At 42.9% G+C, this 23,506-nt stretch overlaps 1 protein-coding gene and 1 long non-coding RNA gene across 2 annotated transcripts in view; one reads left to right on the forward strand and one right to left on the reverse strand.

The window, feature by feature from the left end:
* The first annotated feature begins 3,922 nt into the window (after window positions 1-3,922).
* LOC123643321 lies at window positions 3,923-14,014 on the forward strand. Its single transcript, XR_006736758.1, has 3 exons — window positions 3,923-4,006; window positions 13,586-13,715; window positions 13,820-14,014. It is a non-coding gene; the product is annotated as an uncharacterized LOC123643321 (long non-coding RNA).
* The window catches only part of LOC123643320 (aldehyde oxidase 4), a 61,447-nt gene continuing 48,891 nt past the window's right edge, over window positions 10,951-23,506 (reverse strand). The window contains exons 28-35 of the mRNA XM_045558787.1: window positions 21,691-21,819; window positions 18,194-18,268; window positions 16,977-17,029; window positions 16,353-16,467; window positions 16,128-16,193; window positions 13,807-13,992; window positions 11,821-11,988; window positions 10,951-11,004 (exon numbers count right to left, since the gene is read on the reverse strand). Coding sequence (XP_045414743.1) covers window positions 10,951-11,004; window positions 11,821-11,988; window positions 13,807-13,992; window positions 16,128-16,193; window positions 16,353-16,467; window positions 16,977-17,029; window positions 18,194-18,268; window positions 21,691-21,819 — 846 coding nt within the window. The remainder of the gene's footprint in view (window positions 11,005-11,820; window positions 11,989-13,806; window positions 13,993-16,127; window positions 16,194-16,352; window positions 16,468-16,976; window positions 17,030-18,193; window positions 18,269-21,690; window positions 21,820-23,506) is intronic.

A 23,506-nucleotide genomic window follows, 5' to 3' on the forward strand; every position in this document is an offset into this window, starting at 1 on the left:
GAGGTCAGAAGCTCAGAGTCACTCAGAAGTCAGTGGCAAAGCAGGAACTAAAACCCAATCTCCTGGTTTGTAACACCTAGGAAGTACAGAGACAGAATCCTTGATAAAAAGAAAAATATCATGTTTGTTCTTTCTGAACACCTCAGATCAGATATTTGCAGATAAGACTAAGTAGTTCTTATTCATTTTTTTTTTTTTTTTGAGACAGAGTCTCGCTCTGTTGCCCGGCTAGAGTGAGTGCCATGGCGTCAGCCTAGCTCACAGCAACCTCAAACTCCTGGGCTCAAGCGATCCTCCTGCCTCAGCCTCCGCAGTAGCTGGGACTACAGGCATGCGCCACCATGCCTGGCTAATTTTTTCTATATATATTTTTAGTTGGCCAGCTAATTTCTTTCTATTTTTAGTAGAGACGGGGTCTCGCTCTTGCTCAGGCTGGTCTCGAACTCCTGACCTCGAGCGATCCACCCACCTCGGCCTCCCAGAGTGCTAGGATTACAGGCGTGAGCCACCAGGCCCGGCCAGCAGTTCTTATTCTTTCAGCTGAAGTGATGCCCAGGACTTGGCCTCAGGCATGGATGAAGCAGGGAGCTGCTTTCGTGTTTGGTTTCAGAGATGAGGCAAGGTCTCTCTGCTCCCCAGCGCTTCCTCCATGAGTTTGTGGAGCCCTGGCATGGTCGTCACAGTCAACCCTTTGTCTTATGAGGACCACTCGCTCTGCAGTGGTGTCAGGCCAGAAACAGCAAGTCCCTGGCACCCTCCTGACTTGGCTAATTGAGGAAGATCTTCTTTCTCACTTGGTCGGGATGTGGCGTCAGAACCCTTTTTACCACAGAGCTACTCCCGATCAAAGGGAGTTCCAGCTCCCAAATTTCTGGACAGTTCAATGCCTAGGCCCTCAGGCACCCCAGTTTTCAGGCACCAGTGGAGATGAGTGTTTATGCACGTGCCCGTGTGTTTGAGTGTACAGGTGGGTGTTTCATATGTGTTGAAAGGTTTCTGAATAAATCTACAACAGGGTCGTGACAGGGGCAGTCGGAGAGATCACACTGTGAATTAGGTAGGCTCTCAGGTCAGCTTTTGATCATACCATTCCTGGAGATATCAGGACATTTTTGATCACATTAATCCTGTGGAAAAGCCCCCAGTGGCCCTCTGAGGCCTGGAACATGGGGTCTGGACTCCTGAGCCCCGTATGCAAAGCCTTTCACAGGCTGTTCTTGTTCTTTCTGCTGACTCTCTTGCTTTTCAGTTTAAAAAAAAAAAAATCTTCCGCTCCAGCCAAACTACTCTTCTCACTGTCCTTCTGCTTAAACCTTTAAACCTGACATTTTCTTACCCATAACTTTCCAACGGCCTCCCATTGCACCGAGCACTCCCTCGGCCCCCCACCTCCCCCGTGCCCACCTCTCTGAGTGTCTTCAGCCACATTCTCCCCTCCTGCTTCTTGAATATGCTAAATTCTTTCCTGTCTCAGGCCCTGGTGCCCTCCTGTTATTTGGGTCCGAGCTCTTCCCTGACCCCCCGTCTTACGTGGCACCTCGTCACTCTCTGTCCCACCAGCCTGTTTCATATCCTCCACAGCATCCATTGCTACTTGACTCAGATACTTGCTTCTCTTTTTATTTGCTTTCTCCGCTAGAATATAAACTCTAGGAGGGCAGAGACATTGCTTTCAGTTCACCCCAGGATCCCAGGGCCTAGAATGGTGCCTCCCAGGGAGTAAAGCCTGGTAAGTGAGCGTTGAATGGCTGGAGAAGGCCCTGCAGTGGTAACGACCTGCCCCTCCCCACTGAGATCACCCTCCCTCCCTCTTCCTCTGCCCTCAGAAAGCAGCTCCCAACCTCCCTCCTCTCCTCTCCCTGCCTTCCAAAGGCATTGCTTCTTTGCTTTTCATTTATTAAACCGGGAACCCGGAAGCTAGTTTCTTATCTGCCTTTAATGAATTGATTATCTTTTCACTGTTTGTGTCTCATTTTTCCAATTAGGTAGTAAGACCCTAAAGTTTAGAATAGCTGGTTGTATCCCCCACAGTGTTCAGCATAAATGACCACTTATTCACTGTAGGGGTTAGTCGATGCTTGACTGATTACCTAAAATACTTTAAATGAAAGAGATGTCAGTGATTCATTCATTCATTCATTCATTCATTCAACTAGTAGTAATTGAGCCTCTGCCTTGCACCAGGCACTATGTTAAGTAGTAGAGTATAGTGGAGAACAAGATCTGTGAGTTTTCTTTCTCTGAGGCATTTAAGGTTTAGTAAGACAATTAACATGCAATTAAACATTTATGCTTCTGACAGGCATAGAAGAGAGAAATCAGCCTTATTTTGGGGACGAGAAAAGGAATCAGAAAAGACCTCCCTGAGGAAGGGATGTTGGGCCTGAAAGAGGAGTAGGAGTTGATTCCACAAGAATTAGGAGTGGAGGTGGAGCCGGGGGGAGGAGAAAGGAGGCTGAGGAGACACAGGCTCTTCTTATACCAGCTTCCCTACAGGGGAAAACAACACAGGGGTTGTTTCCAAGGGTCCACGATCTGTTCACCATCTCACTCTTCCCTTTAAAAGAGGGCAGCTAGCACGCGAATGTTTATGGCAGCACAATTCACAATTGCAAAGATGTGGAACCAACCCAAGTGCCCATCAATACATGAGCAGCTTAATAAAATGCGTGTATGTATACCATGGAGTACTACTCAGCTATAAGAAAAAAGGTGAACTAATACCTTTTGTAACAACCTGGATGGAACTGGAGACCATTCTTCTAAGTGAAGTATTGCAAGAATGGAAAAACAAACACCACATATACTCACTATTAAATTGGAACTAATTGATCAACACTCATGTGCACATATGGAAGTAAAACTCCTAGGAAATCAAGCAGATGGCGGGGGAGGAGGAGATGAGTAAAATCACACATTCCTAATGGGTACAATGCACATTACTTGGTGATGGGCACACTTATAACTTTGACTCAAACTATACAAAAGCAATTCATGTAGCCAAAACATTCATACCCCTGTAATAGTCTGAAATTTCTAAAAAACTGAAAAAAAAATTAAAGAAAATAAAAGAGGGCAGCTGGTAAACACAGAGAGCACGCGGTTACCATCCACAGGAGCGCGATGCTGCCAAGGACGGTAAAAAGCATGAATCATGTTGTTTCAAAATAGTTACTGGAGTAAATCCTTCAGCGTCAACATAAAACACAAGCATTGAAAGTAGAAGACTGGTGTTAGAGTACTAAAGCTGGATTATGGTATTAGATTTGGAAGATATAAAAGTACTTTGGATTAGGGAAGCAAATGCATTAATTGCTGGGAAACTGAAAATTGACCAGGGAAAGGTTTTAGAGAATTGTTTTTCAATCTTGTTTGAGCCAGGGAAAACTTGGAATGAAATCCTGTCAGGTGTAAACAAATGAAACAAAATAAGTTGCTGCTCTAGCAGAGGGGACTGGGGTCGAGGCCTGAAGTTCTCAGGCTTTCCCTCTTTTGAGAAAGCCCCAGTGCTCTGGGGACTCAGTTTGAAAACAGCTTTCTTCAGAGTGGACGAAGGGTTGCCCACACTGAGAGGGTGGGATGTGGTCTCTGCCAGGTCTTGCTGACTCTCAATTCTTACTTGAGACAACAGAAAAAAGCAACTACTGCTTTTTTTCCCATTTCTTTTTTTCTTCTTTAATAAAAAGGGAAGATTAAATTTCTTCACTTTTAAATGATTTTTTTTTCTAGTAGGTGAGAGAAATTCCACATATATTGACCCAGGTGCTTGCATGTTTGTTTTAGTAAAGGTCTTATGATTTCCATAGAAAAACCTGTTACCCAATGGAAGAATTAATATTAGACAGGGCACTGCCTTCCCCAGCGATTCAAACAAACTTTATTTCTGGAAAAGAAACTGTAACATCCTGCTCACTGATGTCAATGGAAAAGTACTGGCCACTGCTTTGATGTCACTGGGGTGCTGCCTTCTGTTTTGAGTTTTTCAAAATCCAAAGATGGAACACGGGTAAGTGGACTGACAGTGGGTACTTTTAGGATCCTGAGAGCTCGGGCTCTGTGTTCCAGACCTTTTGTTCTCAGCCTTTGGTCTGTGAGGCCCCCGCCCTTCCCCTCCCAGCTCCCATCTTTCTGCCCCTGGTGAGCTGGGGAAGCTGGGTGCCACTGGGGCCTCAGGCTCTGTGGCAGAGGGGTTCTCTCCCCCTTAGCTGGGGGAATGCCTGGAGAGCAGCACCCAAGACCCTGCGAGTCTGAAGGAGAGCCTGGTCCTGGGAGTGGGGCTGGGGCGTGGAGAGAAAGTCTGGCACTGGTGTGGATGGCAGTCAGGAGTGCCGAGGGGTCTACTGAGCCCTTCCTCCCCTGAGGCTGGGCGAGTGTGAGGAGTCAGGAGAGCCGTAAGGCTGGGAGGCTTCATCCACTTGCCTCCGTGGGGCCCTGGCAGCCTTCCTGCTTCTACTCTACGGCAGGTGGGCGGGGTAGGGGGGTGGAGCTGGGGTGGGGGAGGTGGGGGTGTGTGGGGGCGGTGTGGGGTGACTTAGGATCATTTTGCCTTCTATACTCTGTGGCTGGTGCCTCTTAGGATACTCCAATAACTAAGCTGAAGTCCAGCTAGCTGACAAATCAAAAAGCATTCAAGGGAGTTGAACTGTGTCCCCAGTGTGGTGTTATTTGAAAGTGGGATCTTTGTAAATGTCATCATGTTAAGATGAGGTCGCACTGGATTAGGGTAGCCCGTAAGTCTAATGACTGGTGTCCTTACAAGGAGAGGGAAATTTGAAGACAGGCACATGGGCAGAACATGCCAGGTGAGGATGGAGACAGAGATTGGAGTGATGTATCTACAAGCCAAGGAGCACCAAGGATTGCCGGTAACTCCCATAAGCTAAGAAGAGGCAAGGAAGAAACCTACTTAGAGCCTTCAGAAGAAGGATGACCCTGCTGATGCTTTGATTTCAAACCTCTAGACTCCAGAACTGTGATAGAATAGCTTTCTGTTGTTTTAAGCCAGCCAGTGCATGGTACTTTGTTAGGGCAGCCCTGGGAAACTGATATAGACCCAAGAAGCTGGTCTCAAACTTCTGGCCTCAAGCAATCCTCCTGCCTCACCCTCCCAAAGTGCGAGGATTACAGGTGTGAGCCACTGCCCTGGCCCTGGTACCACTTTCGAACTCCAAGGAAAAAGGGACTATCTTACAAGGTACTAGGCTGAACAATTAAGTTTTTTATGAGGGAAAAGAAATGAACTGGCATCAAATTTCTCAGCTGCCACTGTGGACACGAGAGTGCAGGAGAGCATCTCTGGTCGCTGAGAGGAAACAGGGCAATGGAGACCCTGCAAGTGGAGCAAACTTCCCACCCAGATTAAGACCATCCCACCCGAGGAAAAAAATCAAACAAAAACCAATTCAGATAAGAAAGGTGAAGAGGAAGGGAAGCCTAGATGGATAAGGGCAGGCTGTTTGGGAATGTGTAATATAAATCATAAAAAGTCATAATGCAAGGGGGAAATTCAATTAAGAGTCTAGAACTAAGGCCGGGCGTGGTGGCTCACGCCTGTAATCCTAGCACTCTGGGAGGCTGAGGCAGCAGGATTGCTTGAGGTCAGGAGTTTGAGACCAGCCTGAGCAAGAACGAGACCCCATCTCTACTAAAAATAGAAGAAATTATCTGGACAACTAAAAAAAAAAAATATATATATATATAAAAATTAGCCAGGCATGGTGGCACATGCCTGTAGTCCCAGCTACTGGGGAGGCTGAGGCAGGAGGATTGCTTGAGCCCAGGGGTTTGAGGTTGCTGTGAGAGAGGCTGACGCCATGGCACTCTAGCCAGGGCAAAAGAGCAAGACTCTGTCTCACAAAAAAAAACCAAAAAAACAAAAAACAAAAAAAAGAGTCTAGAACTACAACACGCAGCAACTGTAAAAGCTTAAGGGCTGGGGACTGCTAGGGGGTGTGGATGAGAGGAACAGTTACCTAAGTATTTTCTTCCTGGAGCACGGGGTGGAAACAGGAGGACAGACAGAGCAGGAGGCCAGGGAAGAGTAAATTTTTGTGAGGGAAATATTGGATATCTTGTTTTCAACTAGTGGTAGAGAAATATGTGTCTGTTTGTTAGAGGAGGTAAATGGAGATGAACAACTAGTGGTACAGTTTGACTTCCAAATTAACAAGAGAAGAAATGGAATTGCTCACAGCTGGAAAACACCAGCAAAAATAATGAAAAGGAAAAAAAAAGGAAACCACGGTATAAAATACACAATATATATCAGTAAGTAATATTATTCCTAAAGGTAAGTAAAAAAATTTCAATTAAAATTAGGGATTATATAGGGATGATTTTTCTGTATATTTATATAATTTAAATTATATGTTACATGTGTAAAATATGATAGGTATGAAGTAAAATACAAAGTTTTTAAATAATTATAAGAAATGTGAATGAAATTAATTCTACCACTTAAAGATAACCACTAGCAGATTGGATTAGGGAAAAAACACAAACCTAGATATACTGTATACTATTTACGAGAGAAACATTTAGAGTGAAAAAATGAGAGTATGAAAATACAGAAGGGTTAAAGCCATAACATGCCAATGTAAACAATAGGACAACTTATTAAGGAAGGGCAGTCTTTGCTACCTGTTTTACAATTATTACATCATTACTTTTTTATTGTGATGTGGGTCACATACTATAAAATTAACCATTAACTAGTAAAAAAAAAAAGGAAGAGAATGGAAAAGATTAAAACCGTGTCGTTGAACAACACACCAGAAACAAATGAATTTACAGATGAATTTTATGTAATCATTAAGATGATGGCAATGTTATTTAAACTCTCCCTGGCATATATAAATGTAAATTCTCCCTAATTCATCTTATAAAGCAAGTAACATTTTAATATCAAAACACAACACAGATAGTACAAAAAAATTGTAGCAGAGCCCTGCTTATGAATGCAGATAGAGATATTCTAAGTAAAATACTAGTGAATAGAATTCAGCAATGTGTCAAGGGATAATATACCAGTAACAATATTATCCTTAAAGGTAAGTAAAAAATTTCAATTAAAATCAGGGATTAGATAGGGATGGTTTTTCTTTCCATTATCGTATAACATTGCCTTGGAGGTTATAATAGATACAATAAAATAATGAAAAACTGAAATAACTAGTATAAATTGATATAAATATTGGCACAGAAAGCTTGATCTAGTGATTGGATGTAATGTAAATATTAAAAAAATTAACAGCTTTTACTGCCATATAGGTAAGCACTCAAAAGTGGAAGTGGAAAAAATTTGATTCATAGTAGCTGTAAAACGTAGAATACTTAAGAATAAATTTAGCCCTCCTCCAGAAAAGTATAGGAATGTACTCATGAAACAAAATCTACATAAATGGAAAGACATATAATGTTCTCAGATGCAAAGTTAATATAAGAAGTAAATTCTATTAAAATTAATATATAAATTTAATATAATTCTAATTAGAATCCCACCTAAGTTTTTAGGGGAAATTGGATAAAATGAAAATTTTTGAGGGTATGAAACAAAATAGCTAAGAAGAATGTGAAAAATAAGAACAGTGAGGGACAACTTGACACGTGACTCATGTTAGTTATGGTGTTGGGATAAGGATAGACAACCAGATCAGTGGAACTGATGAAAGACTCTAAAAATAGACCCCAGTATCTATGTGAATTTAATCAATGCCAAAGAGGGAGTGTCTCATAGCATATTCCCTAGCAAGTGAACTAAATGCTTGACCTGGTCACCAAAGTTCTTTGATTATAATTTTTGGGAAATATTAGATAATAAATAGGCGCTAAGGCATTGTTATGACATTCTGGGATAAAATTTATGTTTTCTTATAATGCTACTTACAGACCTATCTTTTGTCAGCTCAGGGCTTTAGTGCTCTGCAGAAAGTCATTTTCTTGAACATTTCCACATGATCACTTACTTATGCAGAGCAAGTCAATTTTTTGGATTAGTGTCAATTCCAGATAGTGGAACTCAGGGAAGAGAGTTCTCTGAAGTTTCATCTGTAATTAATAACAGCACTTGCGCACAGTATGCTAATAACTGAATTTCATTAAAGACATTTGAATAAGTAAGGAAAGGATACAGCAAACATATAACGTGGAACTTCTGGGGCAAGTGCTGACTTAAAATATTGAAATGTTACAAAATGTAAATTGTGTATTTCTTTGAATGTAAAATTATTCTTTTCTATAAAGGAAATTCATCCAATGTGTAACTAAATGTGATTTTGCTACTTATACCAATGCAAGATTTGCATGTTAATAAACTCACGGGAGTCGGGAAGAATAGCTCTGATGGGTCTGTGAGGTAGATGAGGAAGTGGCCGCCCTGACCCCTGTGAGGAAGGACTTGGCCCAGTGGGGAGTGGAGTCCACACCACCAGCACCTGCAGGGGCAGCCTCAGAGCAGACAGCCTCCTTCCTCCAGGTCACGCCCTTCTTGTGACAGCCCCATTAGAGACTGCAGTGATCCAGGGGGGACATTTCAGCTGAAGCAGGGCAACTCTGGGACAATGCTCGCTCCCAGGGCCCCTTGCTGGGTTCCTGGTGCTCCTCAAGCTGCACCACAGTTCCACGTCTCCCTCTGCCTAACTCTGCTTCTTCACCCTTCCTCTGCCAGGTGTCGATCCCTGAGAAACGCCCTGCTCTCCAGACTCTGACTCAGCCTCTGTCTGGAGAGTTCCACCTGCAATACTGTGTGTACTGATAGTGTGCAGAATGTGCCCAATTGACGTCATTGCAAGTATCAAGTGCAGGGATTTAAAGATTTATTTCCTTAAAAGAAACAACATAAATCTTTAAGCCCTTCTGTCTCAGCCCTTTTTCTGACCTTTTCCAAAACCTGGGTGCATGCAAGTGTCTGCAGATTCAAGACACTAAGCAGATACCAACTCCATGTCTGCAACTCTTCGCTCAACTCCATTTTTCCAGTTCTTGTAAGGTGATACTAACCCTTCTGTCATAAACTTTTGGCCCAGGAGAAGTAGGACATCCTTCACCACAGGTACTTTAAGTCAAAAGGAGAAGCACAGCAAGTGTAGCAACTGCCACACATTATATCTCTTCCCATAAACTTTGATTTAACCCATAATTAAGCAACAGTAATGCAAAGTTTCCACCAGGAGCAAGCAATAGAAGTTTTGCCCAGAGTTAATGATCACATGCTTTTATAATCAAAACGGTGCTTGATCATTACTGAGTCCACTGGTTAAAAATACTGCATCTTGTACTTTTAGCCCAATTATCACTGGAATAACATTTTAGAATTGGACAATGATAGATATTTATCTAAATTAGTAATATGGGTTAAGTGTGTAATATAATAGACACTACAAATTGTCAATTTAATATTTAAAGGCATTAAGATATTAATCATGTGTTTAAAACCTGCTATTCTTTAAAATGTATTATTTCTGTAAATATATCCCCCATCCCAATTCTTCAAGTTAATGAAATGTTGTCGAAATAGATTTATTTTGCAAAAATGCAATTTCTATGATATTAGAGGCTGTGCCCCTACAGTCTATGAAGTAGAACACTTTTGTAATTAATTTGCGTTTGTGATAAATGTGTCTTCCTATTTTACTGCTAGAAAAATATACCAGTGACCCTATTTTTATTGTTCTGTCTGGCACAGTGAGGTTCTCGTGGGTTAGGTTCCAGGAAATCTAGATTATTGAGTGCATTCAAACAGACATTTAAAGATACATGTACACACACACACACCACACACACACATAACACACAGGCACGCACATGCTTTTCTTAGAATAAGAGACATTGACTCGTGAGGTTTTTTTTTTTTGGAGAGAGGTCTTTCCTTTCTACCACCAGCCTTCTCTCCTAACCTGGTCTCATATACACATAAACAATTTCTATACACTTTTATTCTCTATCACAAAATTACTATTAATAAATGCAGAGCTTTAATATCTAGCACACAGATCCTTGACAAGTATTTATTTGTGTTTTCAATACAAAGGTTCGTTTTAAAATTTGTTCTCAAACCTCACGTGGGACTGAACATCTTCTTTGGAAAATGCAATGTGAAATAGCTATGAAACAACTGAAAAAGAACCCCAGGGATTTTGTGCTTCTTTGATGGCAAAAGGAAGGTGGTTCTGACTTTCAGATACTAAGATAAAACAAAGGACTCAAGAGCAAGTTAAGACTGTTGTTATACTCAGTGTGATCTCCTGGTTGAGGAAGAAGTTGTATCATGTACCTGGCTCCTGGCAGATGAAGACCAGGAGGCTTTGGAGGGTTACTTCCTGAAGCCTCGTCTAATGGACCATGTGGGAGTGGTGGGAACTGAGGACTGTGGTGGGTTTGCAGTGCTGGAGACAGCCTTATCCACTCACAAGAACTGCCTGTGAGCATCTCTTTCCAACTCCACATTCAGAGACTTCATGTTGGTGGCTTGAAATTGGCCAGGGTAGGAGTATTTACACCATGGAAATTTGCAAACACTGTAAATCTGGGATTTTCCCAGATGAGCCAATTATTACCAGCACCTCACTGGCTTTGGGGAAATCCAATCTTCAGAGTTTGCAGCAGGGGGTGGGGTGGGGTGGATAATTTTACTGGACCTTGAGCAGATTTCTGAAGACCAATGCATGAGTAGTTTTTCTTGAGTTGTTTTGGGTTCATAAAAATTCTACCATGTTTTAAAATCATAGTGATGTAGATTTCAGGATAATGCAAACTAAAATTTGAATTTTTGATTCTAAGCTTCTACATTTTGGTGAAAATTTATATCCTAAAACATAATCATGCAGTGACCTAAACCGTAGCATTAAAGATGTTAAAATTATCTTTGATAATTGGAAGCCAACCTATATTTTTCTCCGGCCTGAGACTTTTAAGATCAATCATATATGCTTTCATTTTCAAGAAAACACAGGATTAAGACACACGGATGGACCAAGGTGTGAACGTTGAAGGGTCATCTCTGGGAATCTAAAAAAGATCAAAAAAGGGTAGATAGTTGTTAATAAAATGTTATTATATAAAAATGTTGTTATTCAGAAGACAAATTATGCTTTTTAAGAAAGGGCAAGTTAATGCCATTTTATTCTACTAAAATTATATAATTTTAATTTTTGTTTCAGTCCTTGATTCATAAATCTCCTTGTCCTGATAAACTTCTTACATTTGGAATAGGTTGCATCTTACTCAGATGCCTTGTAATTTCCAAGGCATAAAGTGTAATCCAATTTTATACCAAAGACTTACTGGGCTGCAGTAAGCAGTTCAGTAGAGGAATACCCTCTGATGATAGTTCTAGATATATTTTTAGTAGCTGGAAAATGGAACTGTCTTCTATTAGTTTGTGATTACAAGGCATATCAAGGTGTGCCCAGTGACTTGATGCATTCATTTAAATTATGTTTATTAGTTTGCTTATACTTTCTGCATAATTGACCAGATCAAGTATCTAGTTAATATATTTGGTTATTGAGGTAATCAAAATATTAATACTACATCAACTGCATTTTGGTAAAATATTTAAAGAAGCACCTACCATGTCCATTTGCTATTAACTTTGGCCCGAGAGTGTGCTTTTATTTTGGGTCTGAAACAATTAAACCATTATTTAAAGAGGCTCACTCACTTTGCAGCAGCTTTGAAGCATATAAGAAGTGGCAAGTGGAAGCAAAATGAGAATTTTCATTGAAAAAGATTAACCTGCCTTGTAATTTTGTCATGGTAATCAAATTCATACCAAGAATGAAAGTCCACAGAAGGGGTGATTACAAAAGGAACACCCCTTACCATGTCAGTAAACTGATCCACGCAAGTCATCCTGATCACTTCAGGAGTTGCTGGGCTGCTCAGGGTGAAGGTCTTGGTTAGTCCCCTCTCTCTGCGGGCAGCCGCCACTGCATCATATATGGCAAACAGCACAGAGGATCCCATGAACATTCCAGCCTCACCCAATCCCTGAGAGAAGCACAAAAGGCTATCAGAAATGCATGGGTCTTTGAGGGCTAATTAGTGTATACACACCCACACACACTCATTCCTTCTGTCATTACAACCCTCAAAATGGAATGCTTTTGAATTGCCATCATCTAATTCCCCCCAAGAAGATTTGTGTGGTGGGTCCTCCCCAGAGAAGCTCGTGGAAATGCCCCAGGACAGCAGGATGTCAGGGCAGCTAAAGGTTCCTGCTCCCCCACCCAGTAAAGTCCTGAAGATCAAAGCCCTTTGTGCCCTAGGATACTGGACTCTGGCTCCAGACCATTTGCATTTAACACAAGACCGGAATGAAACAGCCAGAGTCTTTGCAGTGGAGCTTGAAAGTCAGTGAGGTGGTGGCCTCTTTTCATGTGTGCCAACTTCCCGGACATATGCTGGATGCTTTTGAATTCACACTACAGTGGCATTATATTTTGAATGATTCGTCAATACTTTTTTGGTTTTGACTGATTTTTCTTCCTTCTTTCTTCAAGGTAGTGTGGTCTGTGATCTGTGTCCTTGGTGGAGGGATGGGACAAGGGCTCTAAGCAGATAAAGGCTTCTTCAGACTTTAGTTGTTAATAACCTGAGTTATTCTGAGGCAAATATGGAGGGAGATGTGGGCTGCTGGGGTTTCTCAGAGGTGGAGAGGAGGGGTGAGAGTGAAGGGACCTTGTGCCCCATTTAGAGCAGAACTGGCAGGGAGGTGACTAGACCCTGAGTGGCAGGATTGTATCTGTGCCAGGCCAGCCTTTAGAGATGTCCCTGGGCAAAGTCTGGTACAGAAGTGGAGATAGAGGCTTCTTTCCAAGCTTGACCTACCCTTAGAAAGAGGAAATCCTCTGGAGACCTGAGGTTAAAGTTGCCTCCTGTCTGGCCAGATGTGGGCCCAGAACAGAACATAAATTGGGGAAGTCGTGTTTTTGCACACTTGCTTGCTGTGGGTCTTTATGGGCTAGTTGAAGGCCACATGCCCCAGGGAGCATGGGGCCGACACCTCAGGTATCAGTGTCTATGGGCAAAATGTCAGTGAGAAAGTTGGTTGAAAGCCCATTCTGACTTGGGGAGGGTGCGGAGAGGCCGTGTGCATAGGAATGGAGTCTGGAGGACCGGTGGGAGGGTGCAGGAAGGAGAGCTCTGGGTGGAAGGATTTGCCTGTGACGTCGGCTCATCTCAGGGCGGCCCCCAGACCAACCAGCCAAGATGTGCAGCCCCTTATCAACCCTTCTTGTTTGATTCAAATTTCTTTCGCGATCTCTCTCAAGAATGAAGACCCTACTCTGATGTCTGGAGTCAGTGAGTGTCATTCTGTCACAAACTTACTTTTCTTTTCCTCTTCTACCTTTCGGGATTTACAACTCAAAGGAGAGAGCAAATTCAGGGGATTGTTTCATAATTTCTTGAAAGGGGAGGTTGTTATGGGTTGAATTCTGTCCCCCTCCAAATTCATATGTTGAAGTCCTAACCCCCAGAACCTCAGAATGTCACTGTATTTGGAGAGAAGGTCTTTAATGATGTGATTAAGTTAAAATGAGGTCATTCGGCTGAGCTCCAGTCGATATGACTGGTGTCCTTACAGGAAGAGGAAGTCTGGACCGAGGGGGAAGATCAGGGAGAGGGAGCAGATGGCCATCACAAGCCGAGGAGAGAGGACTCAGAAGAAACCAACATGCCAACCCCTTGATCTTGGACTTCCAGCCTCTAGAACTGTGAGAAAATCTCTGTTGTTTGAACCACCCAATCTGTGGTATTTTGTTAAGACTGACCTAGCCAACTAATACGGAGGTCTTATGTTCTTACCTTGGATGAATAGATGGCGATAGGATTTCGGGAATGCACTAAAGTGACATAGAACTCTTCTGGAATCTCCGTGACAGTGGGAATTTTGTAGTCATCTGGACTGCGAGAGTAAAGCACACCTTCTGGGGAATATTTCAGTTCTTCTGTGGTATATAATCCCATGCCTTGGATAAATGCTCCCTCAATCTGCAGCCAAAAAGTTCACAGGTTCTAAGTATATGACATTGGTTGAATAAAATTCCAGTGTGAATGAAAATGGAGTTCTGAGTCATAGTACGCCATTCTTGAAAGCACTGCTGTGGGCCTTGCAGAGGGTCTCTCAGGAACTGGTGCCCGTCACCTTGCCTGGTCTCATCCTTGGGTACCCCACACTCGGGTACCTGATATTGGCCAAATTCCCGGTAATTCTCCAAACTCACTAGGTCCTTCCTTACCACTGAGTCTTCGTAAATGCAGTTTCTCCTGACCCTCCTCACCCATTCCCACCTCAGCTTGTCCATCTGGCCAGCTCCTGTTCATGCTCCCTGCTCCAGTTGAAGAATTACGGCCTCTCTGGAGCCCTTTGGACCCTCCCACCACTCCCCAGGTGGATTTAGGAACTGCTTCCTCCAGGCTCGCCGCACCTTGAACGCCACTCCCTGTCGTGGTGGCACTTGGTGGGTATTTTCCTTGTTCACCTCTTGCTCTCATCCTCTCTCTCACTAGCTTATGAGCAATTGAGGCCTGGCTTTCTTGTATTCTGTTCTAAGTCTGGTGCCTGGTAGGTAGATGCTCCATAAATGTCTGCTGAAGTAGATGAAAAAGAAGCGACATTAAAGGAACATGAACTAGAATAAACGCAGCCAGGACACTGCAGTTTATTATAATGTCTGGATTTCTTTACTTTCCTTTATAAATTAATATGGAGACTAGATCAATGTTAAACAGGGGAGGTTGGAAGAAATGACTCTATTTATTAAAAGGCATGTTGAATTCTATTTGTAAACCATTATGCTCTAGGAAAAAGGTCCCTTTTAAAGGGGTTGTTTGCCTGGAGGTTATAAAAATTAGTGAGCTACGGTTTGCATTTTATTGAAACACAAAATTTAGGAATAAATAGGTAAGCAAATTTGAATGCTAAATTTGGAAAAAACAATGCTTGTCTCTAAAGGAAAAGATCAAAGCTCAAGAGACTCAGTCTAACACACTTCTGGTTTCTTTCCTTTTCCGATCATAACATCTCCCTTTTTGCCTTTGCTTAAGCAATAAAGAGGCACAAGAGTTAGCTGGAACTGGAAGCAGGGGGAAGGAGAGGGGAAGGGGAGCACAGCCTGGGGCTAGCTTAGTTCTCAAACTTTTCAGGCTGAAGATCAATTTTGGGTACAGATTCCAAGTCCCAGCCTAGCAAAGTTTTGATGGAGCAGGTCTGGACTGGGCCCAGGAATCCATATTTCCCCTAAGTGCCACAGGTGCTTCTGTGGCAGCCTCTGAGGACCACACTTTGGGAAAACACTGAGGGACCAATATAATTGCTCCTTTTAAAGCCCCTCAGCCAAGCTGGCTAGGTAAGTCAATCTCTTAGCACTCAGGATGGCAAGAAGCTATTGGCAGATGGATGCACCATATGTCTGCCAGGGTTGGATGCCAAGCTACTCAATCTCTCCAAACTGCCACTCAGGTGCAGACTGAGGACCAGCTGCCTCAGCCTCACCTGGGAGCGGGTGAGCAGCTCTGGGGTGGGCTGATGCGTCCGGTCTGTTGGCCCCACTTTGAGTAACAAGGCCGGAAAAAAAGCTAGGATACATCAACAGTGGGAAAGGTTTTAATTCCAAGTTTAAAAAGACTTTGGGTGAGTTAATTTTATTTATTTGTGAGATAAAAATCAGATTTAAATTCAGCAAGAGAGGGAAAATTGTGTTTAAGCATTTCTTTTTCTAATTCCTCTAAATTGTGCAGTCTGTTTAAATTCAATATTAATATGGATACTAATGTAACTTCATTATATATCTTGAGAATATTCTAATAATGAACATATTAATGCTCACTGAAGAAAAGTTAGGAAGCACAGAGAATTATAAAGCAGAATACATCATATATATTATTGCCATGCAGAGAAACCATTGTTAACTTTTTCTTGAATTTTCTTTCAGTATTTTATTTATGTGTGTGTATGTATGTGTATCTGTGTGTATGTATGTGTATCTGTTCTGTAATATATTACAGAATACTTGCACTAGGTATGAACAAAGTTTGGAGGATGCCGGAAAATAGTATTTTGAGTGAATAGCTGCTACACGGGATTGACCAAAAGTCCCCATGGGGGCGGCTCTGGGATCACGCACCTGTCCAATGTCCACGGCCGGGTTTATGCTAAAGGCAGCATCCATGAAGATGTCGGTCCTAAGGAGCTGCGCCAAGAGAAAATGCAGAATGCAAAATGTTATTTATTTAAAATAGACTTTTACTAAAATTATATATCTATCCCTGTTTCTTCCCCTGGGAGGATCAAGTTGATTATTGTTTACAGTGTTTGTGTTTACACTGTGAATACAAATGTCACTCCCAACCTTATGAGCCCCGGTGAGACAGTCGACTTCAACCTCAGAACAGCACGCGCCATAAACAAAATACGGATACGCATTGCCTTCCTCCTTCTCCCAGTCCATATTTGTCTGGTAGCCTCTGAGAAGAGAAATGAAGAGTGAAAAGGCACCCTCCCCGCTAGGGGTCTGCTCGCCCTCTGTGCTGGGTGCTGGAGAGGCACAGGGCGGAAGTCCTCCCGCAGGGCTGCAGGGGCAGCAGGCAGCATCTCCACCCAGGGGCTGGAGGCCTCCCTCCCTTCTCCCTGGAGGGGACCATGTGGTCAGGCTGCAAGTTTCCACAGCAGACATGGTGAGAAGATCAACTGGTGTCGGAGCCCTACCCTCCAGCGCGCGGCTGCTGGGCAGCATCTGGGTGTGTGTGGATAGCTGGGGCCGAAGGCTGCTGCCCCATGGAGGCTCTGGATTGTCCCCCAGCGCCCGGCCCTCCCCCGTCTCCTTCTCCACCCCCACGGCCCCACGACCAAGGGGTTAAGCCCAGGCCCAGCAGAGCTCCGTGCACTCTCCGGACACCTGTCCAGGCTGATGACTAATGAGTGCACATTGCCCCTGCCCAAGTGTAATTTAAGCCAGAGTAAAAACGTCCTTTACTTGAAATATCCAGTAGCTGAGAGACTGATGGAGTCTTCAAAGGCTTTTGCAATCTGAAAGAGATGATTAATTACAATGAAATATAAATTTAGGGCAAGTAATGAAAAATGCCTTCCACGCTGGGCTTGCCTCCTCTTGTTGGCACCAAGCTGTGGACCCACATTTTCCTAAGTGAGACTCGTGCCTGGCTATAAGCTGCAGGTCATGCTTGTCAAGGGCGGTGCTCAAAGGCAGCTGCTAGCTGTGCTCTGGGACCCTTTGTTTCTTGGGGTTTCAGTGTGAAGTTTATTACTTTTCACCTTTTTTAGGTTTTTAAATTAGGGAGAGGGGTATGTATGTATATATTTTTATCCTGTTTTGCTCCCAAATAATTTGGCTGTCTGGATACATGATTACATCAGCTTTCCTGCTGGAATAAACTGGGTAGGGTGGGGAACAGTAATAAAAATGGTAATAATAGTAATCGTTATTAAAAATAGAGTGATCCTTTGATCTTAGGAGTACTACTATCCTCATTGTACAGGTGAGAAAACCAAAGCCCTGAGGCACTGAGGGGGTGCTGAGTTTGAATGTCTGTGTCTCCCTCAAAATTCAGATGTTGCAATCCTAACCCCCACGTGATGGTGTGAGGCCTTTCTGGGGCCTTTGGAAGGCGATTAGGTCATGAGGACAGATCCCTCCTAAATGGGATTAGTGCCCTTGTAAAAGAGGCCCCAGAGAGCTGCCTTGCCCCTTCCGCCACGCAAGGACACAGCCGGGAGGCGCCATCCAGGAACCAGGAGAAGGGCCCTCACCAGACACTGAATCTGGTGCTGCCTTGACCTTGGACTTCCAGCCTCCAGAACTGTGAGAAATAAATTTCTGTTGTTTATAAGCCACCCATTTTATGGTACTTTGTTACAGCAGCCCAGCAGACTAAGACGGGGTAAGTGACAGGCCAGTGGTGGCATTGCAGAGACAGCAGCCCTAGGTGTGTCTTACTTTAGAGCCCATCCTGCTATCACGCATGGTGAGGAGTTAGGCTCTGAAATAAAGTCGGGTTTCAATGAACACAGACATCCCTTTTATTCTTTTGGAAAAGTCAAAGCAAATGCTAGTAAATGCTTTGTTTCTTGAATGGGCACCACCCATGCGCCCGTGCGCCCGTGCGCCCAGGACTGCTTCCCACCTGGATGTAGTCGCCTTTGCCCAGCAGGGATGATAACGAGAGCACTCACCCACTCCTCCCATTTTCCTTTAGGGTTTTTCCTGATGATAGGATGAAGACGGGCCATAAGAATCTGGCAGGCATTCTAAAAATAAATATTTGAAATAACATCAGGAATAAAAGGCACAGGGAATAGCGAAATGTTAACTACTTAAATCAATTCAAATGTAAACCATCAGTTTTGTGAACCTGCTTCCAAGTCCTCTAGGCAGAGTTTGTTAAACTTGAGTGATGTATGGAATCTCTTCAAGGGGAAAAGCATTCTGTGGATCCTGCAGTGTTGACTTAAAATTGTTTGTATTATAATGTTTAAATATATGCTAACATAGAGCTAGGTAGAGTCTCTTCAGAGTTACAGCTCCTTTATAAATATACAACAAAAACAAAATGTCAGAGCATGCACTTCCATCTATAGGCCAATAAAACTCAAAATAACAGCATGAATTTACTTGATTGATGATGTATTCTGAAGCAAAATTGCTGCTTGGAATGTGGAGAAAGTATTGATCGCTGCGGCACAGATGCGTTTGAGTTCGGCATGCCTATTGTGTGCTAGTTGATGGATCAATTTTCTCTCCACTCTTCTTATTTCAATTCCCACTAGATTTACATTTGCATTTTGTACCTTACCATCATCTGCTCGTCACTAGGCAAGAGAGCATCATTTATGTATGAAGTCCATCTCTGCTCCTATCTTGTTGTTTCGCCACAAAGTACACTCTTGGTCCCAAATGTGGGCAAAGAGTCTCATGGCAATACTCTAGTCATTCTGAGGATTCAAAATACACCTGTACTTATTTTAATTTTTTAAAAGATTATCATTAAAGTGAAAATAAATTATTAAGGTGAAATCTTGGACTCCTGAGATTATACCTGCTGACCCCTGGGTATCAGCGGGCCCCAGCTTGGCTTCCACTCTTAATTCAAATCCAAAACCATCTGCATCTCTGCCCTTATTCATCTCAGCTACAGAACACCCTACGTGCCCCCTCTTGGTTTTTGCTCTTTCGTATTATCCCCTTTTTGGAAAATGGCCTATGGCTTTTTATGTGTCAGGGAAATCCCTGTTTTCATAGATCTATCTTTGCTGGTCCATTCAGTTTTCAATCACTGACCTCAATACAAGTGGATGCCTTGCAAAAGAGTGCCTATTCCAGGCAAACCTAAGTCCTGGAGTTCCCACTCCTGTCCAAACATCAGACACTCTGCCCTTTATCATGCCCTAACCACCATGCTTCTGTGCATAACTTCAGACTCAACAGTTTCATGGTCTCCTGCGATAATTTTCCCTGTAGGAGAGTGAGATATTGCAGGGAACATTTGTCTTTCTTTTGTTATCTTCAGAATGCCTTTCTTGAGAGAATTCTCTCCCCTTACGTTTTTCTATAGGATTGCCTCCCTCTACTAAAGCTCCAAATGCCAGAATGAATTTTTCCAGCTTCCTTTGCATTTTAGAAAATTTCACAATATACGGAAGTGGAGATAATAGTACTACAATAGCCTCCTTTCTGTGTTTTATCCAGCTTCAAAATGGTCATCACCCAGCTATCTTTCTCATCTCTTCTTTTACCTTGCTCCCCTCTGCGCTCTCTGCCGTGGCCAGCTTGCCCTCCACACAGCCCTCCCCGCTGTCAAGGTGGGTCTGGGGCAGGTCACAAGTGGTTAAAGCCATAGGAGAGGCACTGCCCACATCAAAGATGTCCAGAAGGCACGTTCTGAGGTGCTCACAGTGACATTCATGGGGGAAGCAGTCAGATGCAACATGGCCAGATTGCACTGATGCTGCCAAGTAAGACGTTTTCTGCTTCTTAGCTTCATGCCCTTCTGTCTTCGGACTCTATAGGGTATAGAATGTAGGCTAGAAAGGTGGAGGGGAGGGGGAGGAAGTACAGAGGGGCAAACAGGGAGAAGCTGCACCTGACCCTTTCTACCTGCGGGCCCAGCTGGGGAGCAGCAGAGACAATCCAATTTGAAGTGCATTTTAGAATTTTGGATTGAACGTTTTAATTACTGAAATGAGATCGTTTCCATGAAAAAAAATGATCAGTGGGCTTTTAATGGTCTTGGAATAATTATAAAACTATGGGTAGATTATATTCAGGGGAAGGGAAGAAGAAGCCCACAGAGGGAAACTGAACCGTGGGTGGAGAAAAGCACACCCGTAGGAGTCTGCTCCTTCAAAGTAACAGCTTCGTACATTTATTTATTGTCTGTCTGAATGTGAGTTCAATGAGATTTTGTTCTGTTTCATTGATTGCTACATCCCTAGTGCTTAGAACAGGATCTGGCATAGAGTGGGCCTCAGTAAATGTTTGTTAAATCACCATTGAATCAATAAAATAAATGTGAAGTCACCCAGACTTATGAATTTTCATATGATGACCCATCAAAAATCATCTTAAAAATATGAAAATCTTTCCCCAAATATTCTTGTTTCTTCTTCTTCTTTTTTTTTTGGTGGTCTCACCTTATGAATGCCTGAAACTACGTCTAATTGCTTATTGGGTGTCTCCTTGCAAACTGTGCTTGCGAGGCAATTAACATCTGGATGAAAAGTGAAAAACGGACTCCATCATCTGCACATTTTATCAAAATTAGAATTTTCCAGCGTTGTTTTTCTTGGGCACTGGTTCCACAGGATGTTAAGAAGTGTTATATTAATTAAAATGTTTTCATGGTTAAATAAACTTGGAAAACACAGAGTGAAACAAAGTTAAATAGGTTTCTTTACTGCAGGGCTTTTCAGAGACTTTAATATGCTAACATGTCTTATACGCCTCTATGAGTGGAATCTAGTAAGTATGCAACATTTTCCAAATTTGTTCACTATAGAATCCTTATTTTTTCCCATTGAGCATTTCAGTGACCACTATGCCAAGGAGCATATTTTGGGGAGCTGTGGTTCCTATGATATGTGGGCAAGTTTGACAGGCTAAGTGTTTCTCTTTATGTCCAGGTGCTTGTCATTTTGTGGAGACAGGTTCCGTGGGTGATGATGACCAATCAGTAGTTTTTTAGAGGCTGGGAGTGGAGAAGGAGGTGGTGGTTATGGCTTTATTGCATGATCTCCGTAATCCACCTGATTCTATGAGCTGGCTGGTATTTATACCCCCAGTTTTGCAGAAGAGGAAAGGAATTCCTAGAGAGGTTGATTGCCTGGCCCAAGCCCTGCGTGGAACTAGGATGGGATTGTCCTGCTTTGCTCTGGTGTGCTGGGATGAGAGAAGGGAGATACTTTCTTACCTAAGGAAAAGGGAGGTTGCTGAAAGTGCAGGTTTGCACAGGCAACAGCACATTAATTATGAGGAACACCCCAGTACAACAGAAGGAGCACCAAATGGGAGCCTCAGGAAACTTGCCTTGGGGCCTCGTCTCTGCCAGTAATTAGCTGAATGACCTAGAACTTGACCTTTCTTGGCCTCAGTTTCATCTTCTATAAAAGAAGGGGTGAGACAAGGTCCTTTCTGGCACTGTCACGGAGTGACTGAGAAATGAAAGCAAAGTCACCTGCACGGCCTTTCCGTTGATGTCTGTCCCCATTGACCCTGCAGTGAAGATGGCGTTGGGCACTGTGGTCGTGCTTGTTTCAGACAGGTGTATGTAGGACTGGGGGATGTTGAGTTCTCGACTAGCCACCTGCCAGAAGCAGAAGAAAAATATTTGTTTCATGGACTTTATCCTCCGCCAAATCAAAAACCTCTACGTTCTTTTTAGAACTGAATATAAAACCTGGCTGTTCTACTGTAGAGACAAACACTTAAGCTGGCATCCTGGGTTTGTAGGTAGACTGATGCATTCGAAGATTTTAAACGGCACTGTAAAAGACACACTCCATTTGAGAGACACATGGCCAACTGCAGAGCCTATTTATGCTCTTTTTCAGACCAGTGTCATGGAAGTCATGTGTTCACTGTGGGACATCTAATTTAGTAGGACAGGTGCAGGCAAGCGCAAGACCATGATCTTACTGTTTCACCTTCATCTCTTCCTCGTGGTTTACAGACAATTTAACGGATTATGTTTACTTTGTTGGACATTTTGCAGGCATAAGGATTTTGTTGGGAGGAAGCAAGATATGTTCAAAGAAGCCCTGAGGATTTTTGTGCTTTTCTAATTCCAAGTATACTATTTAGTAAATACTACTTAATAATATTCTTTTCTTAGGGTATCTTCTCTCTATATCTCATTGGGAGAGAAGCTTTGTTTCCCATGCACATTTTTGATTCAAATGTCATATTCAACAAATTCTTATTTCACATTAAAAAGAGGGGAAAATTTCCTATTGCAGGAATCTCTTGCTTTTTTGATAACATTAGAAACACTTCTTTGAATTAGCACACATAATGGCCAGTCATGTGATGTTCCTAAGTAGACTGAAAATTTTAAGAGCATAATTTCTCATCTTATTAAATGCATTCATTTCTAATTGAGAATTTGAATGAACATAGGATTGCTTTGAGCAATTGCCATTGAGAAATAAAAATAAAATCCTCAGCTCCCCAACTGACTAAATGGATGCCCTTTTGGCCAAGGGGACCCCAGAGAAACCTTAAAAACTGAATTCCTGGCCATGATGGGATGGGAGGTCAGACGTGCCTCGTTATACCCTCTCCCTCACTAACTGACATTAGACTTTCCTTCCTGAGGTTAACAGAAACCAGCCCTTTCCAGAGACTTGCTCCACCACTGGTTTCAACCAACTGCCTGACGCTGCAGCTGGACTCCCCTCCCTTTATGCAGATTTAACACAACTGACCAGCATTCCTTGCTAAGAGACCATGAACCATGGACTGGTTCTGGCTGGTTTACGGAGACTTCACACAGGTGGCATCTGTGTCCTCTCTTTCACTTTCAGATGTACACAGCCCAATTTTAATGCATTTAAATGTTAAGTCTCCACCCCAAAGTGATACATGTTTGCTTACTACGAATACATGCGTCCCCCCTTTGTGAATATCTATAGCTCCTCCTGTAACCTGTTGAATGTGTATACTTACCCAACCTGGTTAGCATAAATTCCTGTCTCACCCTTCCTCCTTCAAAGTGCCTGCTTTTGGTTCTGCTGGGGGCCACCTGCCCAGCCTACAGGATGGCCAGCCTGCAGGCTGCAACCCTTTGTACGAAACAAAGCTCTCCTCTCCAAATTTATGGATATCATGATTTTAAGTCAATACCATAAAGCTTAAGAGTATTTTATCTTTGGAAATTCAAATAACATTTTTCAGGAGACCTATGGACTTGGTTCTTTTGCGTGCAGGAGGAATAATATAATGTATTTCCTCAATCCTAATACCCATTGCCCTCATTCTCCTGCATTTTTGCA

The sequence above is a fragment of the Lemur catta genome, chromosome 8 (assembly GCF_020740605.2).
Source record: "Lemur catta isolate mLemCat1 chromosome 8, mLemCat1.pri, whole genome shotgun sequence".
Classification (NCBI taxonomy): Eukaryota; Metazoa; Chordata; class Mammalia; order Primates; family Lemuridae; genus Lemur; species Lemur catta.